The sequence below is a fragment of the Heterocephalus glaber genome, unplaced genomic scaffold, assembly GCF_053883595.1.
Source record: "Heterocephalus glaber isolate CG9 unplaced genomic scaffold, H.glaber_assembly_v1.0 deba00001523, whole genome shotgun sequence".
Lineage (NCBI taxonomy): Eukaryota > Metazoa > Chordata > Mammalia > Rodentia > Bathyergidae > Heterocephalus > Heterocephalus glaber.
The window spans coordinates 18,191,961-18,219,735 of NW_028258327.1; the positions used below are offsets into that span (position 1 = coordinate 18,191,961).

The 27,775-nt window shown below is 38.1% G+C and overlaps 1 protein-coding gene and 1 pseudogene across 2 annotated transcripts; both read left to right on the forward strand.

Moving 5' to 3' along the window:
• Positions 1–201: 201 nt before the first annotated feature.
• Positions 202–27,560, forward strand: Ube2j1 (ubiquitin conjugating enzyme E2 J1). Of its 2 annotated transcripts, XM_021240787.2 has the most exons (9): positions 203–335; positions 4,782–4,864; positions 7,883–7,956; positions 8,959–9,090; positions 12,050–12,134; positions 12,419–12,524; positions 15,119–15,248; positions 19,629–19,748; positions 24,699–27,560. In XM_021240787.2, the coding sequence occupies exons 3-9, from the start codon at positions 7,897–7,899 to the stop codon at positions 24,975–24,977; spliced, it is 912 nt and encodes a 303-aa protein (XP_021096446.1). In that variant the 5' UTR covers positions 203–335; positions 4,782–4,864; positions 7,883–7,896; the 3' UTR covers positions 24,978–27,560. The 2 variants fall into 2 exon arrangements, with proteins under 2 accessions (XP_004860267.1, XP_021096446.1); XM_004860210.3 differs by lacking the exon at positions 4,782–4,864 and having other exon boundaries at positions 202–335.
• On the forward strand, positions 15,663–19,622 carry LOC110345011 (nephrocystin-1-like; annotated as a pseudogene).
• Positions 27,561–27,775: the final 215 nt, after the last annotated feature.

Genomic DNA, 27,775 nt, shown 5'->3' on the forward strand with positions numbered 1-27,775 from the left:
AGCGACCGGCCGCCACGACGCGGCTGCCACGTCAGGACAACTTCACAAACCCGGACAAGGGCGGTGACGCAAGCCGAGCGACTGCAGCGTGGCTGGGTCTGTGGCCAGAGAGACCGTGACTTGCAGCCTTGGCGCCCAGTTGCGCAACGCCCGCCTGCGCCGGCGCCCGCCGGGCCCTCAGGGAGGCGGGGAGCCCTGAGGAGGTGGCGCCCCGCCCGCACCCCGCCTCCCGCCCGCGGTCCTGGAGAAGGCCCAGTCGGCCCGAGCCGCGGCCCGGAGCCCGGAGCCGGTCCAGTGCCCTGCCATGGAGACCCGCTACAACCTGAAGAGCCCGGGTAAGCTGGGCCGCGCGGCGAGCTGGGCAGGGACGGTGGGTGGCGGTGGCGGTGGCGGGGGCGGGCAGCCGTGGACTCCGGGCGGGCGCCACGGTTCCTCGCGTCCGCCACCCCTCGCGGTTGCGTCCCGGTGTTCGCTCCTTACGCGAGACCGCCGCCTGCCAGTGAGGTGCAGGCCGCAGGGCGGCCCGGGCGGGGCGCGGCGCGGCATCGCTGCCAGCCGAGCTACTCCCTTTCCTCGTTTTCGCCCCGAGAGCCGGGTCAAAGACCCTTGCCTAAGAGCAGGGGGAAGGGTAATGTCCGTGCGTGATTCTCAGCAGCCTTTGCTGTGCCTGCATTCTCCATACTGACGCGAGCTCCCTGCATCTCTGCCACCGGATTTTATTAGCTAATGCAGTCCTATTTGAGGATTTGGTCGCTTAAATGTATTCTTTTTGCAGAGTTTGGGCGAGTAGAATTACAGACAAAGAAAGTGTTCTGTAACTAAGCCATTTAACCAAGAAGCTGGAAATCTAATTGAGCCATGTACTTGAGACCTAACCATGATTTTTGTCGCAAGCTAGTATGATATATATCTGAATTCAGTTATAGAGTTTTTTAAAACTTCGTTTAATGCCCCTGTTCTATTCAGAAGCAGCACAGACAATCAAGCCTCCAGTTACTTTTTGGTGCATTAAAAATGCAATAAAAGTACCAGCTCTCTAAGGCTAAGACAGGCTTGAAATGAATCACTAGATAGTACATTTATTTTTTTATTCATTTGTTTTTCTTTCAATTTCCTTTTAACAAATAAGATTCACATGTTTAGTATAGATATTTATTCTGATGTGTACTTTGATAAATTTGTCAAGAGGAAGAAACTCTAGTTTAGCTCTAAATGATACATCATGGGATATTAGTGATTGTTTAATCAGCTCTTACCGCTGCTTATATTTCCTTTCCATAAATGCTTCTGAGTAGGAATCAAGATTAGTATCCTTCTAAGAAGCACTGATGTTGTGACTCTTTGATTTTTAAGAACTATTTCAGAATCTGCAAAAACTCCAGAGAAGTCTCAGAATATTAATTGAACAGAGCTTTGTTAGCCTGAGTGTTGTCAGAACAACAGTAACAACAAAAAACCCCTTAATTGACCAATTGTGTAGAATCAACCAAGTATTTTGGGGATTATAGGTCCCTTTAAAAATCTAGTGAAGGCTGTGGCCTCTGCAAGAACATTTACACAGTGCAATTTCATTGGTTCACAAATTATCCTCCCAGTGTGTCACTTGAAGAACCCCAGGAAGAAGAAAAATTCAGAGAGGCAGAAAAGCTTAAATTATCAAGATTTGATCATAGAATGATTGAATTATTTAGATTGTGGTAGATTTAAGTAGAACTGTGGTAAAATTGTATGGTGAGTGCTCAGTCACATGATTCCTAATAAGCAGAGATACTCGGTGAATTGTCCAGAGAATAATGCAATGTGAATAGGAGTGAAATTTGGGGTGGAGAAGTTACGGGTTCTAAGAGGTTGTAGTGAGAGGAAATTGCTTAGTTTTGATAGGCTAGCCTGGCTGAGATGATAATCTTTAAAAGTTTTCCAGAATTTTGTATATTTCCAAAGTATGTGACCTATCAGCAGGTTGAGCTTTGGTTGACATCCTTGTAGCTGTTTTAAAAATTGCATCATCTTTTTGGTTTCATTTCCTAGAGGTGATATTGCTGTTTTAAGAAGAATTTTTAAAAATTTTTTTGTTGTTGTTGCCAGACATGATGGTGCACACCTCTAATCCCAGCACTCTGGAGGCTGAGGTAGTAGGATTGCTGCAGGTTCAAGGCCAGACTGAACTAAGTAGCAAGACCTTGTCTCAAAAAACAAAACAAAACAAGACGACAACAACAACCAAAAACTCCCCCAATTTTTTTTTTTTTTTTTTTTTTGGTACCGGGGATCAAACTCAGGACCTTTCACTTTTGAGGCAGGCACGCCAGATTTTCCATAGATTGAAAAAAGTCTCTGTAAGTTCTAAAATCCAAACTCATCAGTTTTTTTTTCACCTCTCTCAATCTTGCACCTCACACTGATATTCCTTATACTGGTGATTGACAGCACTTAGGTGCCTAGCTGAGCCTTCTTTTTTTTTCAAGTACTGGAGATTGAACCCAGGGCTTCAAAAATGCTCTACCACTGAGCTACACCTCCAGCCCTGGAGTCATCTTTGATTTCTTGGCCAACTCCTTTGCTCTACCCCTACCCTGAAACACATAAAACACACACATGTGCGTGTGTGTGCACACACACACACGCACATGTAGATACCCATAATCAGTCACTGTTGTCATCAGATCAATTAAAGCAAAACAAAAACTGACTAGATCACTCCCCAAATTGAAAAATTTTAAGTAATTTTCTTATAGCTGTGGATAAAGTTCTAGGTAGACTACTTAGTTTGGCCTACAGGACTGCTCAAGATATGACCTCCCAGCCTCATTGCTCACCACTCTTTTTGCATTTTCACTGTCTATCCATTTTACTGGAACCACTCTGCCTTTCTCCGTTATTATATACCCTGATTTCTATTGGAACCTCTGCTTGGAATGCCTTCCACTTAATCCACCTGCAATTCCTATTAATTTTTCAAGCTTCTTTAAGGTTCAACCTTGCCCAGCCCCCCTAGGCAGACTAACGTAGTCCCTATTCTTGTACATACGGTCAATATTGCCACATTGTGTTGTAATGAGCTTATTGGGAACAGAAAGATGAATTTGGTCATTCTCTGCCTCCAACACTCACACTCTTGAAATGTTTGTTGAATGGATACATTTGCAGGGTCTTCATGACAGAAACATCAGTCCTTAAACATTTGCTTAAGTGCAGAGGCAGGAAAAGGCAGTTGGGAGCATCACGTTGGGTTCACATCCTCGGTATACCTGCCTCTTGTATTTCTTGTGCTTTGGGAAGCTGCGTTCCAAGAGAAATTGATGTTTGGGAGACAGTAACCTGTAAAAGATCCCTGTACTCCAGCCAGACATTGGCTCCAAACCTCAGTGTAAGCTTGTTGAGCCAGCATGGACATGTGAAGAGTGCTGATGCTTGGCAGCTGAGAACTTCCATCAGAATGACCACATGGGCCTCCTAGAGAAGGAAGAGTAAGAGCAGGCATGCAGGAGCAGCCCTGCAAGCTAGAATCATTTTGCAAAGAGAGGACAAGAGCTAGAGCAAAAACCTTTCCTCTAGCCATGTGGAAGCAAGAGATATGGGGTATCAGGAGAAGCAGACTGTGCTTTAGCTCTAGTTGCAAGGCAGCACTCTGAACCTTGGCTATTTCTCCTCAGGAGCCAAAGGAATCCTGCCTTAGGGCAACTACATGTGCTTAGGCTTGATTTAGAACCAGGAAGAATCACTGAGAAGACTGTATTCTCAACCTCTCCTTTCTCCTCCCCTCTCCAAGTCAGGGCCAGAATTTTAATATAGCTCTAAATCCAGAATCCCTGTTCTTTTTCACTCAAGCAATCATAATATATGTTATTCCTGAAAAAAAGTTTGTGAAAACCCTAATCTCACCTTCAGTTTGGCTGTCTGGCTCCATTGCTCACATGATGTGTGCCTGTGTAGTGTGATGTAAGAACTAATAAAATCAACATGTCCAGTTGTTGAGCCAGTGATTGTTCCTTTATAGGACTGGTACAAATGTTTTGGTGTTTTTTTTTTTCTGTCAGTACTGAGGATTGAACCCAGGCCTTTGCATCCCTAGGTCTTTTATATTTTTCTTTTTCTTTTAAAATTTAATTTTATTGGTACATTTTAGGTATACAATATAATGACATTCATCATTGGAAATTTGCACCTTTATATAATCGCCTTGATTCTTATTTTCCCCCCTTCCCCTGCCCTCCCTTCAACCCCTCCACCCCTCCCTATTTATAAAGACTGTTTCCATTTTTTCATTTTCTCATATTAATTCCCTTCCCTTCTTTCCTTTCCCCTAGCCCTCCCACTTCCCCTTCCCCTTTGCCCCTTTTCTTCCTATTTCGCATTATCTATTATGCCTTTTAGTCCTTATTTATACTGTCAGTTTCTCACACTAGAGAAACTATTTAGTATTTACACGTGTGTCCTATTTATTTCACTTAAGAGCATGGCCTCAATATGCATCCATTTAGCTATAAATATCTCTAATTTCTCATTTTTTATGGCTGAGTAGTACTCCATTTTATAAAAAAACCCCACATTTTCTTTTCCTTTTTTTTTTCGTACCGGGGTTTGAACTCAGGTCCTTACACTTGCATAGCAGGCGGCGAAACCACTGAGCTAAATCCCCGGCCCAAAAAAACCCACATTTTCTTTATCCAGTCTCCAGTTGATGGGCATTTGGGCTGTTTCCAAGTTTTAGCTATTACAAACTGTGCTGCTATGAACATGGGTGCACATAATTAAATTTTTATTTTTCATTTTGAGCCAAGGTCTCACCAAGTTGCTCAGTTGCCAGGCTGGGCTTGAATTTGTGATCCTCCTGCCTCAGCCTCCCAGGGTGCTGGACTTACAGGTTTGCATCACCATTTCTGGCTAACAAATGTATTCTAACTATTCTGACCTTTTCATACATGTCTCAGAATATCCAGGTACAACTGTTGGGTGTTTATTTTCTTCTCTCGTATTGAACTGAGCTGAGTAGGAAAGAGTTGATAAAATGTGGTAAGGGTACAGGGTGACATAAAATCTGACTTCTTCAGCTCAATCATTTTTGTATCCAGCCAGCTGTTAAGGAATAAAGAAAACAAACAAAATAACAGTCTCTTTGGCATTTTTGAACGCTGACAGCAGCCAAACTACGTAACTTCATCAGAGCTTCCTTAATTTTATATATCTCAAATAATATTAATTTAAAAGAATGATCTGTTTTTGAGACAGAATCTCTTTAAGTTGCCCTGTCCAGGCTTGAACTTGTGATCCTCCTGTCTCAGCCTCTGAAATGCTGGGATTATAGGCATGCAACACACACCCAACTATATGACTTTAAACCAGGGGCTTTCAGTCCCTGCTCCTTGGGCCCCTTAGGAGTGAAATATATGGAAAGAGGCATGGCAGTAAATAGCCTGCAGCTCCTTCCACACTGGCATTTTCAGCCAAAATAGATGTTATTTATTTTTCACATTGGGTTTCTCTTTAAGCTTTTCTTTGAATAAAGCATTTTTTCTTATTATCAAGTAAGTTTGAAACCATTGTCTTTAATCAGATTCTTGGAAAGAGGTATGTTAGAAGACATTAACATTTGGTTCAACTAATATTTGAGTGCTTACTCTGCTAAGCCTGGAGGAGACCGCGGTGAAGTAGATTTGCACACCATCCTTACCATGGTTTAGCAGGAAAGGCAGATGTTAAGCAATAACTGCAAGTGGGATAAACTTTCTAAAAGATGTAGTGTTAATGATGGCATATAGCAAGGGGCTCTACCTTGTCTCTAGGGCAGTGGTTTCCAAACCTGACTGGCATTAGAATAATTTGGATGGCATAACTAGTCTGCACCCCTGCCCAGGATTCCTTAGAGATTTTTACCTGCCCAGATGGGAATCTCTAGTCGCTCTTAGGAGGGTAACAGAAGGTGTCGAGGAGAGCTTTCTGAGGAAGTTATGTAAAGATTATAAAAATGGGAGCCAATCTAGATGATGGGGGCCAGCGCAGCTTTGCAAACACTATCCAGGAAGGCCTGAAGAGAGAAGGTGGAGTGTATTCAGAGAATTAGTTGAACAAAGCCCAGGGAAAGGGTATCTAATATAGCATTCATCGTGCTGCTTTATATTGACAGCCCCTCTCAACTATAAGCTCCTTGGTAACAAAAACTATATTTTGCTCCAGCACCTAGTAGGAACTCAATAAATATTTGATGATCAAGTGAATAAAGTCTCTGACTATAGGAGCTTAGTTCAGAGTAGGAGGTAGAAAAGATTACTAATAATTATGAAATAGGATATTGACTTCACTTTTAAAAAATCTTATGAACTCTTGATTTAAGTGGAGTTTTATGGAAAAATTGTGATACCAAACTGTTCTGATTTTATTTATGTGAGAGTTGCTTTTTTGTTAACCTCTCCCCATAACATCTGAAACTATCCTCTACATGTTTGGTTTTGTTATTCCCTCTACCTGTTTGTATCCACTTGGCTAAATACTTGTTTTCCTTTCAAAGACTGGTACCCAACCCTTTTTCTCTTCTGTCTCTTCTATAGTTATATAGTGCCCACTTGGTCCTCCCAACATTTGGCAAATGCCTCTCTTGTAGCATATATTGAACTAGTGGTTTCAGGAAGTTTCTAGAAGCCTTCTCTCTGGCTTCGCCAATGAACTCTAATATCCTGATATTTTCTTCACACCTACAACTTGAAGTGAGAGGGATTGGGATCCAGAGCACATATCAAAGGATTGAACTTTGAGAACAGTAGGGAAGGAAAGAGGGTGCAGATACAGATAGTATTGCAGGCTTCAAGTGCTCTCCTGGTGATATTTACTTATCATAGAGATAAAAGGCCATGCTTTTAACTGAAAGAGGTGAAAGATAAGAGAGATGAAAATAGGTGTGACTCAGTCTTAGGATGCTAGGTGGAGAGTGTGAGCTGGTGGCTTACCAGAGAAATACAGGAGCATTAGGTGGCACTGTGTTTTGGTGAACTTGTTGATGATGACTGTAATGGCATCAGTGTGCCAGCACCTGTGGACCCCCCCTTCACTAATGATTAGCTGTTTGAGTATAGACACCAAATAGGGAGGTAGTGGTGAGTCAGCTAGAGTTGAATTTGATTAGGGAAGCATGAAAGAGGGACTTTTAAGGGCCAAGTGTGTGGATAAAGAGAGAAGACAATATAGGTGTAGGTGGGGTAAAGTAGGTTATGGGATAAGTGTATTTGAGGTTTTAAGTAATCTGAACAGTCATTCTGAATTCAGGCTGTGGAGAGTCAGTGAACTCCAAGGACAACTGCATTAAGTTAATGCTAGATGGTGGGTGGAAAGACCCCAGGAGTTGAGGACATGGGCAGTTTACTTCTCCCTGAGCATGAGATCCAAGGGGCACATTTTTAATACAGGCATTTAACAAGGAGAGTTAAACTGCCTCTGTTGGAATCCCAGCTGTCATCTCCTAGCTGTGTGACCTTCAGCAAGTTTAATAATCTTTCTATAACTCAATTTCCTTATCTGGAAAGTGGGGATAAAAATAGTAGCAATCTAGTTGCGTTGTTTTGAGAATTAAATGAGTTAACACAGTATTTGTAAACCACATAGATAAATGCTACCATACAGGAAGTACACATAAATACTTATTAAATAAAAATAGTACCTTCCATATATATTTAATTTGATATATAACATTTCACAGTATGCCATTCTTCTGATGCCAAGCTACTATTTCCTTCTCTTCCTCCATTCATTATTGTTACCCCATAGTTAAACTTTTACTATATGTTCAGTTGAGCTACAGTTTTCATTGAACTTTTTCATTAGGCTTGTAAGTTGGCACTAATCACTCAGAAAAATATATTTTAATATTTCTATTTTATGAATTTTATTTTAGCTGTTAAACGTTTAATGAAAGAAGCAGCAGAATTGAAAGATCCAACAGATCATTACCATGCACAGCCTTTAGAGGTTAGTTCTTCATGTGGATTTTTATACTTTACTATTTAAGACAAGTGCTTTAAAACTGCTTTTTCATTGCTTAGAGCCATTACAGATGTGTTTGATATAATCTATTGATCTCTTTTATTCTCTGTATTTCATTAGCTTTCAGAATTAGACATTTTAGATAAAGCAGATTTCTGGTCTGTAAGTGAGTCTCAGATACCAAATTAGTGTTAGGTCTTGAGTGCGAGGCAGGAAAAGTAGAAAGAACCCCAAACTCTTTACAGTTTAGAAGACTCAGTCCCTTGAGAAGTCTTTGCAGCTCCTCTGGGGTTTTTCCACAAACATCTTTGCCTTTCTTCAGTCTTTTCATTTGTAAAAGGATGGTAATATAATTTGCTCGGTCAGGTTTTCATGGTAATAGCAGGGATAAAAATGTAATAATATATGTGCCAGCATTTTACAAATTGAAAATTACTTGGTAACTCCAAGATGATATTAATAGCAAATGTATTAATATCACTGACCGTTTATAAACAAGTTATAAGGAACAGTTTTTAAAGATTTGTTAAAATAACTCAAATTTATAGTAACTATTTGATTATATGGTAATTATCACAAGTTGGTATCCTTTCAAGGATTCACTTCCAATTTAAATCTGTAATCTTAGTTATGAATATATAACAATATTCAGTTTTTAATGTATTTGCTTAAAAATATTTTAGCTCTTACGAGACATAAAACTTAAACTGCTGGGCCAGGGATTTAGCTCAGTGGTTCTACCGCCTGCCTCGCAAGCTCAAGGACCCGAGTTCAATCCCCAGTACCAAAAACAAAACAAAACAAAACAAAAACTTAAACTGCTTTTCTTTATACCTTTTAATTCTTAAGACATTTTGTGCATTAGAAACTAAGTAATAATATAAAATATTTGATTTTTCTCACCTGATATTTCTAATATTCATACTGATTAAAATGATCACACTTTTTAATGTTACTGATTCCTTGTCAATTATTGTTTTCATTTAGGATAACCTTTTTGAATGGCACTTCACAGTAAGAGGGCCCCCAGATTCTGATTTCGATGGAGGCGTTTATCATGGACGAATAGTACTACCACCAGAGTATCCCATGAAACCACCAAGCATTATTCTCCTAACAGTAAGAATTCTTGGCTTTTTGGACAACGTGTGGTTTAACTCGTCCTGATGGGTGTAAAATATAGTCAGATGCTTATTTTCATTAAGAAATAAAGTGGAGCATTATTTTAATTTTGCCTTTGGAGTCCAGGCCATTGAACTGCAATATTTTTCCCCACAAAAGAATTCCTAAGAAGCTGATGTACCGGAGAAATGCTAGAGATACTAATGAATGTGTAAATGTTGCAGCGTAGTTATTAGGACTCAATGAAGTAATGTGTGCAAAGTGCTAGGCATAATATCTGGCACATGGTAGGTATTCAGTAATGTTAGGGTATCTCATAGCCATATCATCTCCTTTAACTTTCTACTAGTCTTGTTCTTTTCCTCAGTTTCCTCTCTTTGCAATGAGAATGATACCTACTTCATTGAATTGATACAGAATTAAGTGTCAGAATCTTGTGTGTAGCTCTTAGAATAGACTTGACACAGAATCCTCAAAAGCTGGCTATTTTGTTATAATTTATACCTCAGAATTTCTGTCTTTACACATTTTCTTTTTTTTTTTTCAAATAAAACTAAAAGTTTTTAATTTTATTGGTACATTTTAGGTATACAATATAATGACATTCATCATTGGAAATGTGCACCTTTACATAATCTCTCTTGGTTCTTATTTTTCCCCCTTCCCCTGCCCTCCCTTCAACCCCTCCATCCCTCCCTATTTACAAAGACTTTCTTTCCATTTTTTCATTTTCTCATATTAATTCCATTCCCTTCTTTCCTTTCCTCTACCCCTTCCCCTTCCCCTTCCCCTTTGCCCCTTTTCTTCCTATTTCATATTATCTATTATACGTTTTAGTCCTTATTTATACTTTCAGTTTCTCAGACTAGAGAAACTATTCAGTATTTACACATGTGTGTCCTATTTATTTCACTTAAGAGTATCGCCTCAGTGTGCATCCATTTAGCTATCAACGTCTCTAATTTCTCGTTTTTTTATGGCTGAGTAGAACTCCATTTTATTAAAAAAAAACCCCACATTTTCTTTATCTAGTCTCCAGTTGATAGGCAGTTGGCCTGCTTCCAAGTTTTAGCTATTACAAATTACATATTTTATTTTCATGTGAAAGAAAACTATTGATCGACTCCCCTCTTATACTTTCCTTTTCCCATTTCAAGTATATTTAAGTCTCCCCTACCCTTGAAAAACAAAACCTTTCTATTACCACTTCAAGCTGTTTCTGTTTTTTGCTTTGATAACTTCTAGGGCCTCCTTACTCTAGTGTAGCTGTTGCATTCCGGCTTCCACACATAGTGCCCTCTACACCAATCTCAGAGAGCAGTCTGAGAAATCCCACTGCCTCTTCTCAGTCTTCATCCTGTTCCATCTAAGTTACCTGACCCACAGAGGTAGCAAATGGTGAAACAAAAGGTGTTCATCAATAAATAGCAAACGAGTGCATCTTTTACCTACATTTGATACAATGGAAACAGCATCTGCTTTAGTGCCAATAGACCTAGATTCTGACTAATACTCTTTCCATTACACTTTGTATAATGGAAAATATACTGACTTTGAAATTCAGTTTTTTCACCTGTCAAAAGGAATTTTGTGTATGGTAAATATAATCATGCTATATAGTTCCTGGCATATAGAAGTTGCTAAAAAGTACTAGGTGTTAGTGAGACTTGTTAATCCTGGGAGTAGGGCTGGAGCTGGGTCTTGGAGGCATCCTGCTGTGTCAGTAGTCACTTCATTTAGTTGTCAGACCCTGGGGGACAACCAAGGGGCCCAGAGGGAGGTGTGTGGGGAAACTGGTGGATATGTTGTGGGGGTGGGGGGTCATTGGCAGCAGTTCCACAGGTACAGAAGTATTTCAGTAGTTAACCAGTGGTATGGTTATATTTACCATCATGAAAACTAGCCCTTCTCTTTTACTATTCAGTATTGTACTCTTTCTGGTTTACTTCTGCTTCTGAAAATGTTTTTCAACTTGTATTCAGCAAATATTTCGTAAACATGTGTCTTGTGCCAAGCCCTGTGGGTGCAGCAGAGGATAAGTTAAAGTCTGCGGCCGACTGGAACATATATTCTAACTTCATTCTTCTTCTGGTTTATCCTTTCCCTAAACACAGCTTTTACAAAGCAAGTTAGATCGATGTTTACTTTTTTATTTCAGCAAGGACAGCATTACTGGCCATCATTGGATTTATGCCAACAAAAGGAGAGGGAGCCATAGGTTCTCTAGATTACACCTCTGAGGAAAGAAGAGCACTTTGCCTAAGTATAGGTATCCTTTCTGTTCAGCCTGTTTCTTTCTTATTTCTAGGACATGGTATCAGTGGTCATCTCTGTGAAGAGAGGTGCCCACCCCAAATATATATGTATATATTCATTCTTTTTTGTATATCATCATGCTTCCATTTCACCTGCCTGCTAGACAACATTAACAGCTCTCCTACCAAGCCATCAGATCCATGTCCAAACCTGAAATCATTATCTCTGATCTACCTCTTCTGTGTTCCTGACTTACTAAATGGCATCATCCTTTTGAAAATCACTTTTTATCTCAAAGCCTTCCTCTGTATTCCCCTCTTTACCAATGTCTAATCAGCTGACACTAAGTTCTTAGATTCTTAGCCTCTTGTCTTAGCCTGCTTAAGATCCTTAATTGAGAATAGCTCTGTACTGGGCATAGAGGTCATCAGTATATCTTTATATATTAATTATTTAGATTCCAGTTGTGTAAATCAGTTTCAAAAACATGCCAATACAACTTTTAAAAGCAGCTTATTTACTATTCATTCAGCATCCATCAAATATTTTGGAGTGTTTGTAACAGGCCAAAAATGTGTTCCCTTAGAGTTATATTCTTTTTAAAATTAACTTTACAATTATTGTTTATATATAAAATATATTTCCTCTGGAAGCTATGAAACAGTAAACACTTGTATAATTTTTATTGTTTATTTCTAAGGCTAATGGAAGATTTGAAGTGGGCAAGAAAATCTGTTTGAGCATCTCAGGACATCATCCTGAAACTTGGCAGCCTTCATGGAGTAGTGAGTATTAATTAATAATGAATTTGAACCTTATAAAGCTTTATTCAGTTCATAATAATGAATAAAAATACACTCAAGATTGAAGTTGTTTTGAGTAAATAATTTGATATTTTTGAATAAATAATAAAAATGCTTTTTCATGTCTAGATTTTTGCTAGCATGTTAATATAACTTCTGTATTTGTACTTCTTCTGTGAAAACCTTCATGTCTTTTTTCTCTTTCCAGAATAAACCCAGTTCCCTTTACAAAGCAACTTAGATTGATGTTTTCTTTTTTATTTCAGTAAGGACAGCATTACTGGCCATCATTGGATTTATGCCAACAAAAGGAGAGGGAGCCATAGGTTCTCTAGATTACACACCTGAGGAAAGAAGAGCACTTGCCAAAAAGTAAGTTTTGCATTTCATTCTTTGTTAAGGTCTGAGTGCTTTTGTGGGTAATGGCTGTTAGGAAGCAGGCTCTGTCTCTTACTTTGTGAGTGACCTTGGCTCACAATCTTTTTTTTGGTTCTGGGGATCGAACTCGGGTCCTTCCGCTTGTGAGGCAGGTGGCAGAATCACTGAGCTAAACCCCCGGCCCCTCACAGTCTTATCTTGCTGTTGCTATTGTACAAATCCAACTCTACTGATTTCCTTGGGGTTACCAGAATCTACAAAATTTTATGATTTTTTTTGTGGCTCTGGAGGAGTAGGGTTGATCCTTGGGCCTTACCAGTGCTAGGCAAGTGTTCTTCTACCGAGCTGCACTCCCAGCCCTGCTATGTCATTTTGTAAAAGCAGTCGATAGTATTCCCATAAGATGCATTTTACTATAGTGGGAGACATATTCTCCTGAAGACCATTTCTGGTTGTCTCCGCTCAGAAAGCATTATGGAAGAAAAAGAATCAAAGTGATTACTTTTATTTAGCTTTTCATGAGATTAAAAACTGCTTGAGGGTAAAGAGGGAATCCACTTGTACATACAGTATCTCCCTCATAGCACTGACATAATAAATGATTAGAATAAAGATTTTATCAAGTTGTGATTGCCCAGTGTTATTACCTAACACTGTCTTTTTCCAGGTGCATGTTTTGTCTACATAACTAAGGTTAGTCATTCAATTTAAAGTCATCTTTCCTATGGCTAGTGCTGAGATCTAATTCTTGATTTGAAAATTTCCTTGTACTGGAATCTGCTGCCTGCCTTACTATGTTGAGTTAAAGCACATTTTACCCTAGCACAGCCCACACTGGCCCTCCATAGATACTTATTAAATAGTTAGGGGGTGGGGGAATAGCTCAGTGGTAGAGTACTTGCCAACACTGGATTACCAATACCCGGAAATAAAAATAAAGTAATATTTTAGGGAAGATTTGGTAGACATAGACACTCTGTTCTTACTAGCAACTATTATTTTTAAACCTTTTTCCCAAATTCTGGAGATACTTGAAGCTACTGTTCACAGTTTACAATATGTACTTCGCATACACAGTATTTTTATTTGATCCTATGTTGACTTTCTCTCTAGATAATTTTATCCAATTGATTTCATCTACAATCTTTTATTTTTTTGGTACCGGGGATTGAACTTGGGTCCTTGCGCTTGTGCAGCAGGTGGCGAAACCACTGAGCTAAATCCCCGGCCCCAAGTACAACCTTTTAAAAAAAATGAATTTGGTTTCTTACTGTCATACAGCTTTTCAGTATATATATTCTAGGTTCTCGGTCTATGATAGAAGCCCTTTTAAAAATGACTTTGCAGGCCGGGGATTTAGCTCAGTGGTGCCACCGCCTGCCTTGCAAGCGCAGGTCCTGAGTTCGATCTCCGGTACCCCCCCCCCCCGCCCCAAAAAAGGCATAAAAATGACTTTGCATTCAGCCATGGTAGCCTACTGTCCTTGTGGATAAACCATACATTAAGAATAAACATTTTCCTGTAAGGTTCATCTGACTTCTCAGTTAAAACAAGATATCCTAAGGAAATATGAACAACAATGCTGCTTCTGATGAAACAAAAAATATTTATAATAAATACAAAATGTTACTTTTAGAAATTTTTACATCATTTTATAAAATTCTTTTGCTGCAGAAAGTTTTTTATACACAATAACTAATTGTCTTGGTGAATTAGTACAAACACTATCTTGATCATTTTTACTTTTTCCTCCCTCCTTCCCCTCTCCACTTTTTTTATTTTATAAATTTATGTAGCATGTTCTGCAAGATCTTAGGCTTTTGACTTAATCTAGAAGCACCATAAAAAGAAGTTTTACTTTTTTATTTTATTTTTTTGTGGTGGTGGGGATTGAACTCACAGCCTTGCACATGGTAGGCAACTGTTCTACCCAGAGCGGTATCCTCAACCCTAAAACATTATTTATTTATTTATTGCTTTTTTTTTTTTTTTTTTTTTACTGGGGATCGAACTCGGGTCCTTGTGCTTGCGAGGTGGGCGGTGGAACCACTGAGCTAAATCCCTGGCCCTTAAAAACATTTTTTAAAAAAGAAGTTCAGCAATGTAACTATGTGTTTCTGTAGATTATACATGTTTACTTTCAGTCATTAAAATCCTCATAGCAATTTGGAATACAAAGGGCATAATGGAAAATCATATCTAAGGAAATAGATGAGTTAACAGGTTTATCTTTATAATCAGTGATAGATTCATTCTTAGTATTTTCCACAAGTTCTTCCAAGTCTTCAAATTATACTGCTGTTTAATTGAGGTTTGTGAATTTTTTCAAGAAATAATTGTGAAGCTATTTTTAGTTGACTTATTTACTGCTTTATGTTTCTGCTAAAAGATAGTTTGAGCTTTATAATGGGCTTTTTTCATGACCTTTAAATAAGCTTGTTATGTTTAAACTTAAGGACAATATCATAGATAATTTATACATTTTGTCACTATATAGATTTGAAGTGTATTTTTCTTTTGGTAGTTTATTGAAAAAAGAAATCTAAGCTCTGGACTTTTTTTTTTAATACAAAATAATTTCCTACCAGATCACAAGAATTTTGTTGTGAAGGCTGTGGCTCTGCCATGAAGGATGTCCTGATGCCTTTAAAAATGGGAAGGGACTCAAGCCAGGCTGACCAAGAAGCCAAGGAACTCGCAAGACAAATCAGTTTTAAGGTACCATAAATTACTAAATAAATTCTAATTATCTAGACTTTTTGTTTACTACTGAATTTTGGATAGAAAGAAAGCAATATAGTTTTATTGCAGTAGGTTTTACAAATAATTCTTTCTTATCACAAAACTCACAGTTCACATTCATAAAAGCATTACAGGCTGGTGGGGGTGGTGCAGGCCTCTAGTCCCAGCTCTCTGGAGGCTGAGGCAGGAGGATTCCTGTGAGTTTGAGGCCAGCCTGGCCTACACAGTGAATTCAAGGCCAACCTGAACTACGTAGTGAGACACTGTCTCAAGAGAAAAAAAAAAGAAAAAAAAAGTTAAAGCATTAACAGCAGAGCAGTTAAAACCTGGACTCTGGTATACAACAATACCTAGGTTCAAATCTCAACTCTGCATTTTATTAGTAGTATAATGTCAGACATATTACTTAACCATAATGTGTTTTTTTTCTCTTCCTAAGTAATAAGGGTACCCATCCTATTGGAACGGTATAAGGATTAAGTGAGTTAATATAGGTAGTACATGTATTACATTTACCTCTGCCCCTCGTGCTTAATAAATTCTAGCTGTTATAGAAAACACAGGTAAGTAACAAGAATAAAATTATAAACCAGATGTGGTGGCACAAGCTTGTAATCCCAGCACTCAGGAAGCTGAGGCAGGAGGATCGCCACAAATTCCAGGCCAGCCTGGGCTACATAGTGAGACCCTGTCTCTTAAAAAATAAATAAATAGGTAGGTGGTATGGCACTGCAGCCAGGAGCTGAAGCTACAGGTTGATAGTTTGTTTTCTGAAAGCCAGTTGAAAGGAGCTCTGGAACCCAATAAAAGGCAAGATATTTACCAAATATGTATTCAGTTAAAACAGGCAATAGATGAAAGTAAAAGTACTCTTCAAAAATTAAAGAAGGCTGATGAAGCTGCACCTGTCGGAAACTATGATCAGAGGAAAGAAGAGGAGCAGGCCCTGCTGGACAAGCTTACCCACCAACTGCAGGGACTTGCTGTGGCCATAAGTAAAGAAAATATGACTAACCATGAAGTTGGGGCAGAATATCACAGCAGCTGTCTGCAGGCACCGCTCATCAAGCAAGCAGGGCAGATCCCGACATGGGGAGAGACTGACAGGTGCACCTACTGAAAAAGAAGAAGATGGTGATTCTACTAAAGAACAAAATGATGATGACAGTGACGACAATGACAACAAAGAAGAAGAAGACAGTGAAGAAAATGCTGGAGAGGAAGAAGAATCTGAAGAGGAAGAAGAGTAACAGGGAGATGAATCTCTCAAGCAGCAAATAAAGAATACATTGCACTTGGAGATTTTACTGCTCAGCAAGCTGGGGATCTTACATTTAAGAAAGGGGAAATTCTCCTTATAATTGAAAAAAAGCCTGATGGTTGCTGGATAGCTAAGAATACCAAAGGAAATGAAGGTCTTATTCCCAAAACCTATGTGGAGCCCTATAATAAAGAAAAAGAAGACCAAGAATCAAGTGAACAAGACAGTGAAGAAGATGTGGAGATGGGAGACGAAGCAGCAGATGGAAATGAAGTGAAGCAAAGAACTAATTCCCATTGGAATGCTGTTCGAAAAGCTATCTCAGAGATAAACACTGTAGATGTGCTGACGGCAATGGGGGCGATTCCTGCAGGCTTCCGGCCCTCCACACTCTCCCGGCTGCTGGAGGAAGGGAATCAATTTTGAGCAGGTTACTTCCTACAGCAAGAGCTCACGGCATTGCAGCGGGCCTTCCAAGACCTAGTGTGGGATGTGAAGTTGGGCACTGTCAGGTCAAGACCCAGCCATATTTCGTTGGTCCTGACCCTGTGGAGCTGTAAGATGATTCCTCTCCTGGGAACGAGCATTCAGGTCCTCAGCAGGCACGTGCGCCTCTTGTATGTTCGACAGTAACAGGTACATAGGAATATTCACAAAGTTAGATGGGTGATCAGAAGACAAACCTCACAAATTTGAAAGAATTGAAACCCATACAATATATTGTCTTTGAGCACATGGAATTAAATTAGACATCAATAACAGAAAGGTTCTGAGCAACATTCATACAGTCCGAGCCACGTGGCAACCTAAAAAGCCCAAAACATGGGCTTTTTCTCCCCAGGTTACTGGCCTCTTGCCCTGCTTGCTTGATAGTGATTGTTTCATCAGGTCCAATTCTTCATCTCCAGACCTCAGAATATTGTTTGAACTTGGAATTTCTTATGTTCACAATTCAGTTGGTGAACGAGGAGAGTTAAGTTGTGGCTGGGCATTTCTGAAGCTGTTCGATGCCAATGGTGTTCCTATGCCTGCCAAAACTCTTGTTGAACGGCAGGACTCCCTATGAGAAAGGTGTGGAAGTGGACCCTTCTGTGTCCAGGAGAGCACACAGCAGTGTTTTCTATCAGATGCTGACCATGAGAAAGCAGCCTCAACTTCTAATAAAACAGGTCTCTGAACCAAAGATCAAGAAACATGCCAAGTCTCCTGCCAGATACATTGATTGGAAGTATGTGCTGCTCTCACTTGGTATTGTATCAATAAATTCTTGGAGATGTGTTGCTGAAAGACAGGATGAACTCACAAAGTACTGATCTAATCAGTCACCCAATGCTGGCCTCCTTCCCCAAGCCCTTGGAGCAGCCCAAAGTGATGGATGTTCTGTGGAGTTTGTGAGCTGAGAAAGAAAGCACATTGAAAAGATCAGAGAAGAGAGACAGGGAGCTTCTGAAGGTCAGCTTCCTCCTGATCTACCATGACTGCGTGCTCCTGCTGCTGCACTCCACTCTCCTGCCCCGCTTCAAGTGGGCTGAAGAAGAGACCGAGGCTGCATGTTAGAAAATCATCACTGACTTCAGGCAAACCCATGAGAATGAGGGCGCCTTGCAGGCTCTGCTATTGCAGGACAGGGTCCATGAACCTTTCGACCTCTTGGAGCAGGCCTATGACTTCCTGGATGTGGGAAGGAAGAGGCCCAGCTTAGGGCAGCAGCCTGCCCCTCAGTGTCCACAGCTCTGGTGACCTACTGGGGGATGCAAACCAAGTGACTGAACCTGAAGTAACTGACCCATCCTGATTGAGAGCCTGCTCTTTTTTTTTTGTACATGTTATATTTTTAAGAAATATTTATCCAATAATATGAATGTTTTAAAAAAGAAAAATTTAATAAAAAAAAAATTATCATCACCCATAATTTTATTTCCCCAAAATAACACTTAACATTTTGCCACATATCGCTTCTTGGCCTTTTGGCTAAGATCAAGTGTAACATTTTGCCATATATCCCTTTTATTCCTTTGTCTGCATGTTTTACCCAAACATAGAATTTATATAGTATTTTAACACTGAGTAGCTATACTTACAGTTCTAATTTAATAAGTTCTTAAAAAAATATCAACCTGTATTAAGCAACATGCTACCTCCTCCCCTTCTCTACCTCTCTATACCCTGTCTGTCCTTCTGGGTCCAGTTCTTGGAAGTTTTCCCTTCTATTTTATTGTAGTGCCTGGAAGAGAAGGTATAAGTGTTGGTTATAATTTCTTCTTTGAGAGGATTTGGCCCAGATATGTTTTGTTCATCACAAATTTTCAGATTTTAGAAAATATCTTACATATACCATATATTAACTCAAGCTGCAGTAGAATGTAAAGCAGCACTTCATAATCAAACACATTTATATTTTCTTAGCAAACCAGGGCTGTTTACAGTAATGAGGGATAAAGACTACTAGGGGCCTGGGAAAGTTGCTCAGTGGTAGAGCCCTTGTCTGGCAGTGTGAGGCCCTGGGTTTGATCTCCAACACTGCCAAAGTTAAACAGACATTCCTAAAGACTGTGATGTGGCTCAGTAGTAGAGTGCTTGCCTAGCACATATGACATGCTTCATTTGATCTCCAGCACTGGAAAAAAAAAAAGACTTAAGTTGTTTCACATCACTTCATATATCAGGCTTTGCCTAAAAATTGTCCAAAAAAGATTTTTATGAGAACTTTTTAGATTACAGATTGTGAAGCATGGTATTGGTTTTGTTCCTCACCAAGTAACAGCTCCTTGAGAACAGGGATTGTCTCTATCTCTTCCTATAATGCCTTGCACAATGTTAGACACATAGGTGCTATGTAATTGATAGTAGCTGTTAAAGTTACTGATTGCTGGGGATTTAGCTCAGTGGTTTTGCTGCCTGCTGCACAAGCACAAGGACCCGAGTTTGATCCCCAGTACCAAAAAAAAAAAAAGAAATAGGTTGAATAAAGTTACTGATTAATAGTAGCTATTAAAGTAGCAATGAAAATAAATCCAAAAGAGAATTTAATAGGTTGTGTGCTGTTCTATATGTTTCTTCTTGTAACACTGTTGTTGGATATTTCTTGTTTATAGGCAGAAGTCAATTCATCTGGAAAGACCATTGCTGAGTCAGAGTTAAACCACTCCTTTTCACTAAATGATTTACAAGATAACATACCTACAACATTCCAGGATGCTATGGCCAGCACTTCGGTATGGCTCTTACTTGTTAATATATATATTTCTATATCATTATCATTATTTGGAATAGAAGATCTCAGATCAAATATATGAAAAATTTGGTTCTCTGAAAAGTTGGGTTTCAGCCCAGCTCTGATGACTTGTACAATGGTACCTTGGTTCACGAACTCAATTCTTTCCACATTTCTTGTTGCAAACCAAATGGTATGAGAACCGAATCAAATTTCTCCATAAGGTTAACATTGAACTTAACCATTGAATTTGAACTTAACCATTGAATTGGTTCTTGTCCAAATCAGTTTGCAACCAGAATCATGGAAAGAATCAAGTTCATGAACTGAGGTACCACTGCATTATCTTAAACAATTTATTCAAACTTCCTGGGATTTAGTTTTCTTTTTTTAAGTGAGTCTAGACTAAATAATTTTTCAGTCCTGTTGTCCCTCCAGAATTCTGTGATATTTTTGAAAAGTTATTTTCAATATAGAGCTAGACTCTGAATAAAACAAAATATGTTAGCCACTTTCTAAATGAACACTACCTTTGGCAGGTTTGTTAAAACCTGACTTGATACATATATGGAGCCAAAAGTTTACCTTAGACTCCTTTGTCCAGTACACAAGCCACTAGCTACATGTGACAATCTTAGTTTACATTTAAATAAATAAAAATTAAGTGAAATTCAAAACTTAATTCCCTAGTCACACTAGCCACATTTCAAGTGCTCTGTAGCCACATGTGGCTAGTGGTTACCATCTATAGACATGTAGACATAGAACTTTACTATCACTGCACAGCTCTATTGGCTGATGCTCCCTTGCCCTTAGCATCCAAAAAATAATTTTTGAAGAAAGAATGAATGAATGCTGTGGATGTTGTTAGTTGTTCCTTGACCTATTGTCTTAAAAAGATTGGTGGGCCTAGGTCATCAGAGAGACTGATTTAAAAAGTTTAACTGGGGGGCCGGGGATTTAGCTGAGTGGTTCCACCACCTACCTCGCAAGCATGAGGTCCCGAGTTTGATCCCCGGTACCAAAAAAAGTTTAACTGGGCTGGGCTAAATAGGATTACAGGGAAAAACAATGACTTCTTTCTATATATAAAAGACAAACTGAACTGTTTTGGGGTCTTTCTAATTACCATCGTATTTTTTTTTCTTTTCCTTAAGAGCCTCTTTCCCTTTAACTCTTGAATATGTTGGCTCTCTTTGTTACTTTATGTTCTTGGCTGAGCAGTCAGAAGAATGGGAAGTTTCTACTGGAATATTTCTTACTGTATTATTAGGTAGTCACATCTATTTTTTTCTCTCTCGTTTATGGAGGACTTTAAAAGGTCAGGAAAATTGAAAATGAAGCTAGGAAAAAGCAGGTTTGTCCTTTACTCAGGAATAACATATAAGTGCACTGAATAGTCTTGAGTGGATTTTTCCTATTTCGAGTGAACTGAGCAGAGAAAAGTAGGGTGGAGAAGAGCAGGGGAGAGGGGCCGCTAAGGGAGGTGTGTACTAGGGGGAGGACTGGAGATGAAGGGACAAAAGTAATGTAGATGAGTTTGTTTTTACATGATCCCAAAGCAATTGTATGAATGCAGAGGAATATAATGAATTGATTTTAAAATAGTTGTAATTTGAAGTGCTAAACTTTCAGATTATTTTTCATTATTAGTATTCTGATTATTTTTTATTTTATAAAGTTTTTGTCCTAGATTGCAGATGTAGCTCAGTGGTAGAGCACTTGCCTAGCTTTTGCAGGGCTCTCTGGGTTTCATCCCCAGTATCACAAACACACACACACACACACACACACACACACACACAATAGAGCCATTCTATTCCTAAAATGAAGGGGTAATCTTACCTATTAGGACAGTCTCCTAATATTTGTGATGATGTACCTAAATCTGTCTTTTGTGTATTTTAAATCTATGTCAAGTGTTCTTCTTACATATTCCAGTTTTACTTATTCCCATTGCATTTTATTTTGTAATTCTTGCCTTATCTCATACACCAAAATGTAAGTTCCTTAAGAGTTTTCTTTTGATCTGTTCACCTAATACCTGGCTTAGAGCTTTGTATATAGTAGGTGATCATTATATATTTATTGAATGAAAGAATAAACCTTAGGATTGATACTTTAAAATAATAGTAGAAATACAGGTAAAGAAATCAAGAAATATGTCAACTAGACTACAACTTCATTATTGTAGTAGTATTCATTTTCACGTACATAAAATTCTTTTTCATAGATACAGTTCACTAGTTGAGACCAATTTTAGTTAAAATATGCATGAGTAATAAATTGTCTACAATTGCAAGTGGATCTTTTAATTACATTTGCATATAAACTCTCAAAAATGTGATTATATAATTTGACCACTATGGAATTAAGGGAAATTAACTGGTTTTGGTGAGGGGTAGCTGCTTTAGATGCAAGTGTAATATAAATTCACTGAGATGTTATACATCATATCCCAGATAAGCTACATTTTTTTTCTTTATCCTTGAGGGGGCAAGAGATTGTGGAAAGTCTAACCACAGCAGATAACATCAGGCCATCTATTGGTTTTTGATGCAGATTTTTTAGCTATGTAGAAATGGAAAAAATAGCCGATGGTAGTTTTATGTTCTTCCAGTTTATTAGATTTTCCTCTCTTCCTAGGGATTGAGGTTCTGAATCAGCCATTCCATTTCCTAATAGAAACTAATACAAAACTCCCTCACAGTTGCTGGTTATTCTAGGTTATTATAGAAAAATTGATATAAATTTCTAGGGATTTAACTATGAGTATGATTCTTCTGAATAGGAAACATTGTAGAACTTTGTAATATCACTAGGTTTTAGTAATGTGTCATCTAAAAGGCATCTGAAATGTAGGAATGTAATTAAAACATTATATATAAATAAATATTTTTGTTAAGTCCATATAGTGAACTATTATCTACAGTCAATATTTTGAAGAATTGTTTTTCTAAATATATCATACTAATATAAGACCAGAAAGCTCTAAGTAATTTTTAATTTTTTTGAACCTTACTCTAGATGCTTCCAAATAATAAGCAGTTGTGTATTCTAAGCACTTTATATCATTATCTCATTTAATCCTCACAACTGCTGAATTGGATATTATCCTCATTGTACAGATGAGGGAGCTGAGATTTGGTTAAATAACTTGCTTAGGGTTACACATCTACTAAGTGGCAAAGCCAGCCTAGTAATGATAAGGCTTCCTGTTTTGGTCAGATTTTTAGGCAGGATAATGTTCTCCCCTCACACTAATGGAAAAAAATAAAAGCTTTAATCTGAACCAATCTCTTGTGCTAATTTTTTGATGGAAATTACCATCATATTTTTTTTTCTTTTCCTTAAGAACCTCTTTCCCTTTAAGTCTTGAATATGTTGGCTCTCTTTGGTACTTTATGTTCTTGGCTGAGCAGTCAGAAGAATGGGAAGCTTCTACTGGAATATTTCTTGCTGGCTGCCATAACTCAACTAAACTCTTTGAGTATTTATTAATTCACCATATGACACTTGTGACAATGTGTGTGACTCATAAAATGCTGGGCTGTGTTTGCACTCTTCAGTGAGCAGATTGCTCCTTGGAGTCTTGGATTATGGACACCCAAGTACACGCAGTTCCAATTCAGTATCAGCACTAACTTTTATTTCTAACTCAAAGTCAGTAGTTCTTTTTTACCTGTATATTATGAGTCCTACATTTGAGTGATTTTAAAGAACAATTTTAAGAAACTCAGATTTAAGCCTTTTAATGTTGAGGTAAATTTAAAATGGAAATTCTTCTGCAGGTAATTTAGGTCAGCAGATTTTTTTCTCTTTATGTTTAAAGCTGTTGCCAACACAAAGCTCATCTGCTTACCTTTTAAGAAGAGTATTTGAATTATATTATTATTTTTTCTTCCAGATATTTAAATGTTCTCTAATAGAAACCATTTTAAAGCATTTTATACTTAATGTATATTATTTGTATAAAACATGCCTTTTTTTTGTTTGAAAGAATGTGTACTGGCAACATGTACCCAGTGTACATTGGTTGTTTTCATTAAAAGAATGAAAGTCCATCAAGTTATTATACAGAGTTAAGGTGCCTGTATAAATACTATGGAATTCATATTTTGCATAGCTTCCTCCAATATGCCCTCACCAGTTTTCTTATCGATAAGCCATGTTTAAGATCAAAGCACTTGCTGTCACATTGTGGTTATGCTGTGACCAGTCATAAAAGCAGCAGTCAGTGTGCCAAAGTAGAAGCTACTCTGAGCTGCATCTAACTACTTCGATACTGTTCTTAGACGTGCCCAGGGAACCTTGACAATGTAAAGTATCCAATACTAAGTAAAAGATATGTATGGACTTGTGTTCAGTTCACTTCTCAGTAATTGTGAGAAAGAGTAAGCCTAGTTTGAAAACCACATCTAAAATTTCTACAGTATTACTATGAAGAATTTATGGTTTGAAATTACTTCCTGTGGTCTATTATTAGTAGTAAAGTATATTGATATAGTAAGATAATACTGGAAGAAACCTGGTTAATGAAAGGCACACTATTGAGAGTTGCCTTTTTGCCATTTAAAATGTGTAATTTTCAACCTTAAAGTGGAAATCAAATTATTTCCCTCCTTGGATCTCTAAGAGAAGTAACTGATACTTAGTAATACTGCTAGAATTGTATCTGAGGGAGATGAGAAAGCCATCTGTGGAGAAAACAGGTAAACTTTTACTGTCTACTTTGTTGCTGGTAAATTCTTCCTTTACCTCATGGGTACTCAGAATAAGTTGTGTTGTTACTTAGCAGGATGAGTTACTTGTCTCAGCATTCACATAATTCTTAGTAGTTTTTGCCCCCAGTCATATTTAACACTCTCAGATTCCTTGTATTCTTGAATAGATAACTATATCTACAAATTTTATATGCCAGTTTCAAGCAAAATTTCTTAAAATTTTCTAGTATGGAGTCCAGAATCCCTCAGCAGCATCCTTTCAACAGCCTACCCAACCTGCAGCTAAGAATACCTCCATGAGCCCTCGACAACGCCGGGCCCAACAGCAGAGTCAAAGAAGGTCATCAATGTCACCAGATGTAATACAGGGCCAGCAGCCAAGAGACAACCACACAGATCATGGCGGATCAGCTGTACTGATTGTCATCCTGACTTTGGCATTGGCAGCTCTTATATTCCGACGAATATACATGGCCAATGAATACATATTTGACTTTGAGTTATAATATTGTTTTGTGAATTAAGAGCTGTGACTCAGCTGCTTCATTAAACATTCTGCATTGGGTATAATCTAAGAATTGTTTACAAAGAAATTATTTTGTATCTACCCTTCATTCCTTTTTTGATTTTTATAAATTTATTATAAATTTAGCTAGACATTCAGACCATGCCAAGCAATGTATCCTGCATAGTTTAAGAGATTGGAATTCAGAGTTCCTTATCTCACTGTTTGATTTGCTTCACAGGGAAGTAACTTATTGTTATTTCTCATGCCTCAGTTTCTTCTTCTTTAAATTTGCAATACCTTTCTATATAGTTCTTCGAAATTTTCAGTTAAAGATGTTATTTTAAGTTCCTAGGAGTATTATTAATTACTCAGAACCATTTATTGAGTACTGCTCAATAGGTAGAATGACATAGGGATAGAAGAATTGAAAAGGGAAAAAGCAAAATTCCAAGTAGCTTCTTTAAAGTGTCATTTATAGGATATATATTGGTACTGCCCATTCTGTCACTTTGTGTTCTAAATAACTTGAATGAAAATAACTTTATTTTGGTCAAACATTTCTGAGGAAATGAGATCACATTTTTGTTATTGGATGTGACTTGAAGAGGAAGTACTTTGTAACCACTTTGATATGCTGTTATCATCCCCCTCTCTCCAGTATGCATACAGATTAAAGAGAAAAAAGAAAAGACAGTCCTTCATAGATCTTTGGAAGGAAAAGCCCAAGACTTGATTTTCTTCTAGAAGAGGGAGGATCTTAGGATTTGAATGTTTGCTGTGCTTTGAAGTATCTTTTGAAACATACGCCTAGCTCTGTAATCACAATAAATTTTAATTATTCCAGGAATATACATAAGGTACAATTTCACGTATCATTTTAATAGAAAAGCTCAGGGCCCCAGAAGCAGTGATAGAAGTTAGAAAAACCTTTACTTAGAATTGTCTACCTAACAAAGCCCAAGAAAGATTTTCAGTGAAACAAATCAATATCTCAGTGCTATCCACTTCCACATATGCTAGTAAGATAATTTTATCATCACAATGTCTTTTGAGACCATATAATCACAAAAAACATTGTCTTCAGCATGTTCAGTTAGCAGCACTTTGGATGTTGCTAATGAAGATTTAATTTTTAAATATAAGCAGTCTCCAGGTTCCAAACAAGTTATGCTTTAGAAATGCATTTATAATTTCCTCATGTCAGGAAAGTTATAGATTACCATTTTATAACTTTATTGCCATGAGAAAATACATTTTGAGGTCTTGGTTCATGACACAGCTATTAGAAATATTAGAAGTCACTGACCCAACTGGGAAGACCAGGTAGCATTGTCACCTGAGGAAGAAATACTCATGCCCTCAACCTAAGCTGAGGTTGTATGCTAGAAATAGTCTTCCTTTCATTTAATTCTCTAATCACACTTGAGCCAGCCTGTGGATCTGTGTGATCTCGCTGCATGTTTCCATGAGGTGTGCCTGTAGTTTATAATTAAGTGTTGTGCAGACTGTTTGATCTGATGTACTTGTGTTCCCTCACCCATCAAGTAACCGGCTACTTGTTTGTGTTAGGATTTATAGCACCTGATAGCACATCTGAAAGTGGCACATTTTGCTTTCACCTTACATACACTCCCTAGAAATCCTTAAGTTGTCACTCTGACCCTCATCATGGGGCTAAAAAGCCACATTAAAGTTGATCTGGGGCCATTTTAATTGAAACTCCCTCTAAAGGTCCTATTCAGAAAACTCTTATTTTTAAAGCTCCACTTTAATCCTTTAATTCCAACATAAGCCCAAACTGGATGTATAATCTGGTAGGTGAAGGCTTAGAATTCCTTATTGCCCTAATTCTGAAATTTAGGTAATTCATACATTTTTCTTTGGCACCACAATACGTGACTACTTATCAAGATGGTTGAAGTAGCATGCTTCCAAAATACATATGTTGCATCTGTAACTTTAAGCCAATGAACCTTTCAGGTTTTATGTAATGTGAGGCTTTTATGTAGCACTTTGTTTCCATGCTGCTTATTTTATTCTACTGAAATAGAAGAGTTTCATAAAAATACTCAATTTTTAAAACTAAAAATTGTTTATTGTTTTGACTATGGAAATATAAAATTTCCTATTTCAGGCAAATAACTCTTCCTTTTGGTTTATGAATAAACATTCTGATGTCTTAGACTCCTTTTTTTTTTTGGTACTGGGGATCGAACTCAGGTCATTCCGCTTGCAAGGCAGGTGGCGGAACAACTGAGCTAAATCCCCGGCCCTTAGACTCCTTTTTTATAGATCAGAATCACTGAACAAGTAAACCTCATGCACTTGGACTTGAGCAGGAACCTAGGGTGAAGTAAGTCTACATTGTTTGATTTCTTGCAAATTCATATATGCGATGTGAATGTGTTTAGTGAACCAGACATTAGCCAAGAATAATGTATACATTAATTTATGCACCACTGAAGCCCTTGTAGGAGGTGTGCATGTCCCAAAGCTGTTTGGAACACCTCTTGGGCAGGTCAGGTGCCTTCAGAACCAGTTTGAGCTGCTTAATAAAACCACTGGCTGTGTCCATACCTTGTTTTTGACCAAAGGTTGAATTCTTCCATATCTCTCATATCTTCTACTCCCTTGATTACCTTTTTCTTGTCTTCCCTCTTCTCTTCATGTTCTCGTCACTATTCTAAAATAGCCATTCTCTTTTCTAAGTTACTGCAATTACCTCTTAAAAGGTCTCTAGTTTTCCTTCATTCCTCACACAGCCAGACTGTTCTTCAGCACACGGATTTGAACTGT

Coding starts and splice junctions, on each gene's coding strand:
- Ube2j1 (XM_004860210.3), top strand. CDS start 305: ATGGAGACCCGCTACAACCTGAAGAGCCCGG. Junction 9,091..12,049: donor CAAGCATTATTCTCCTAACA/GTAAGAATTCTT, acceptor TTTATTTCTAAG/GCTAATGGAAGATTTGAAGT. Junction 15,249..19,628: donor CAAGACAAATCAGTTTTAAG/GTACCATAAATT, acceptor TCTTGTTTATAG/GCAGAAGTCAATTCATCTGG.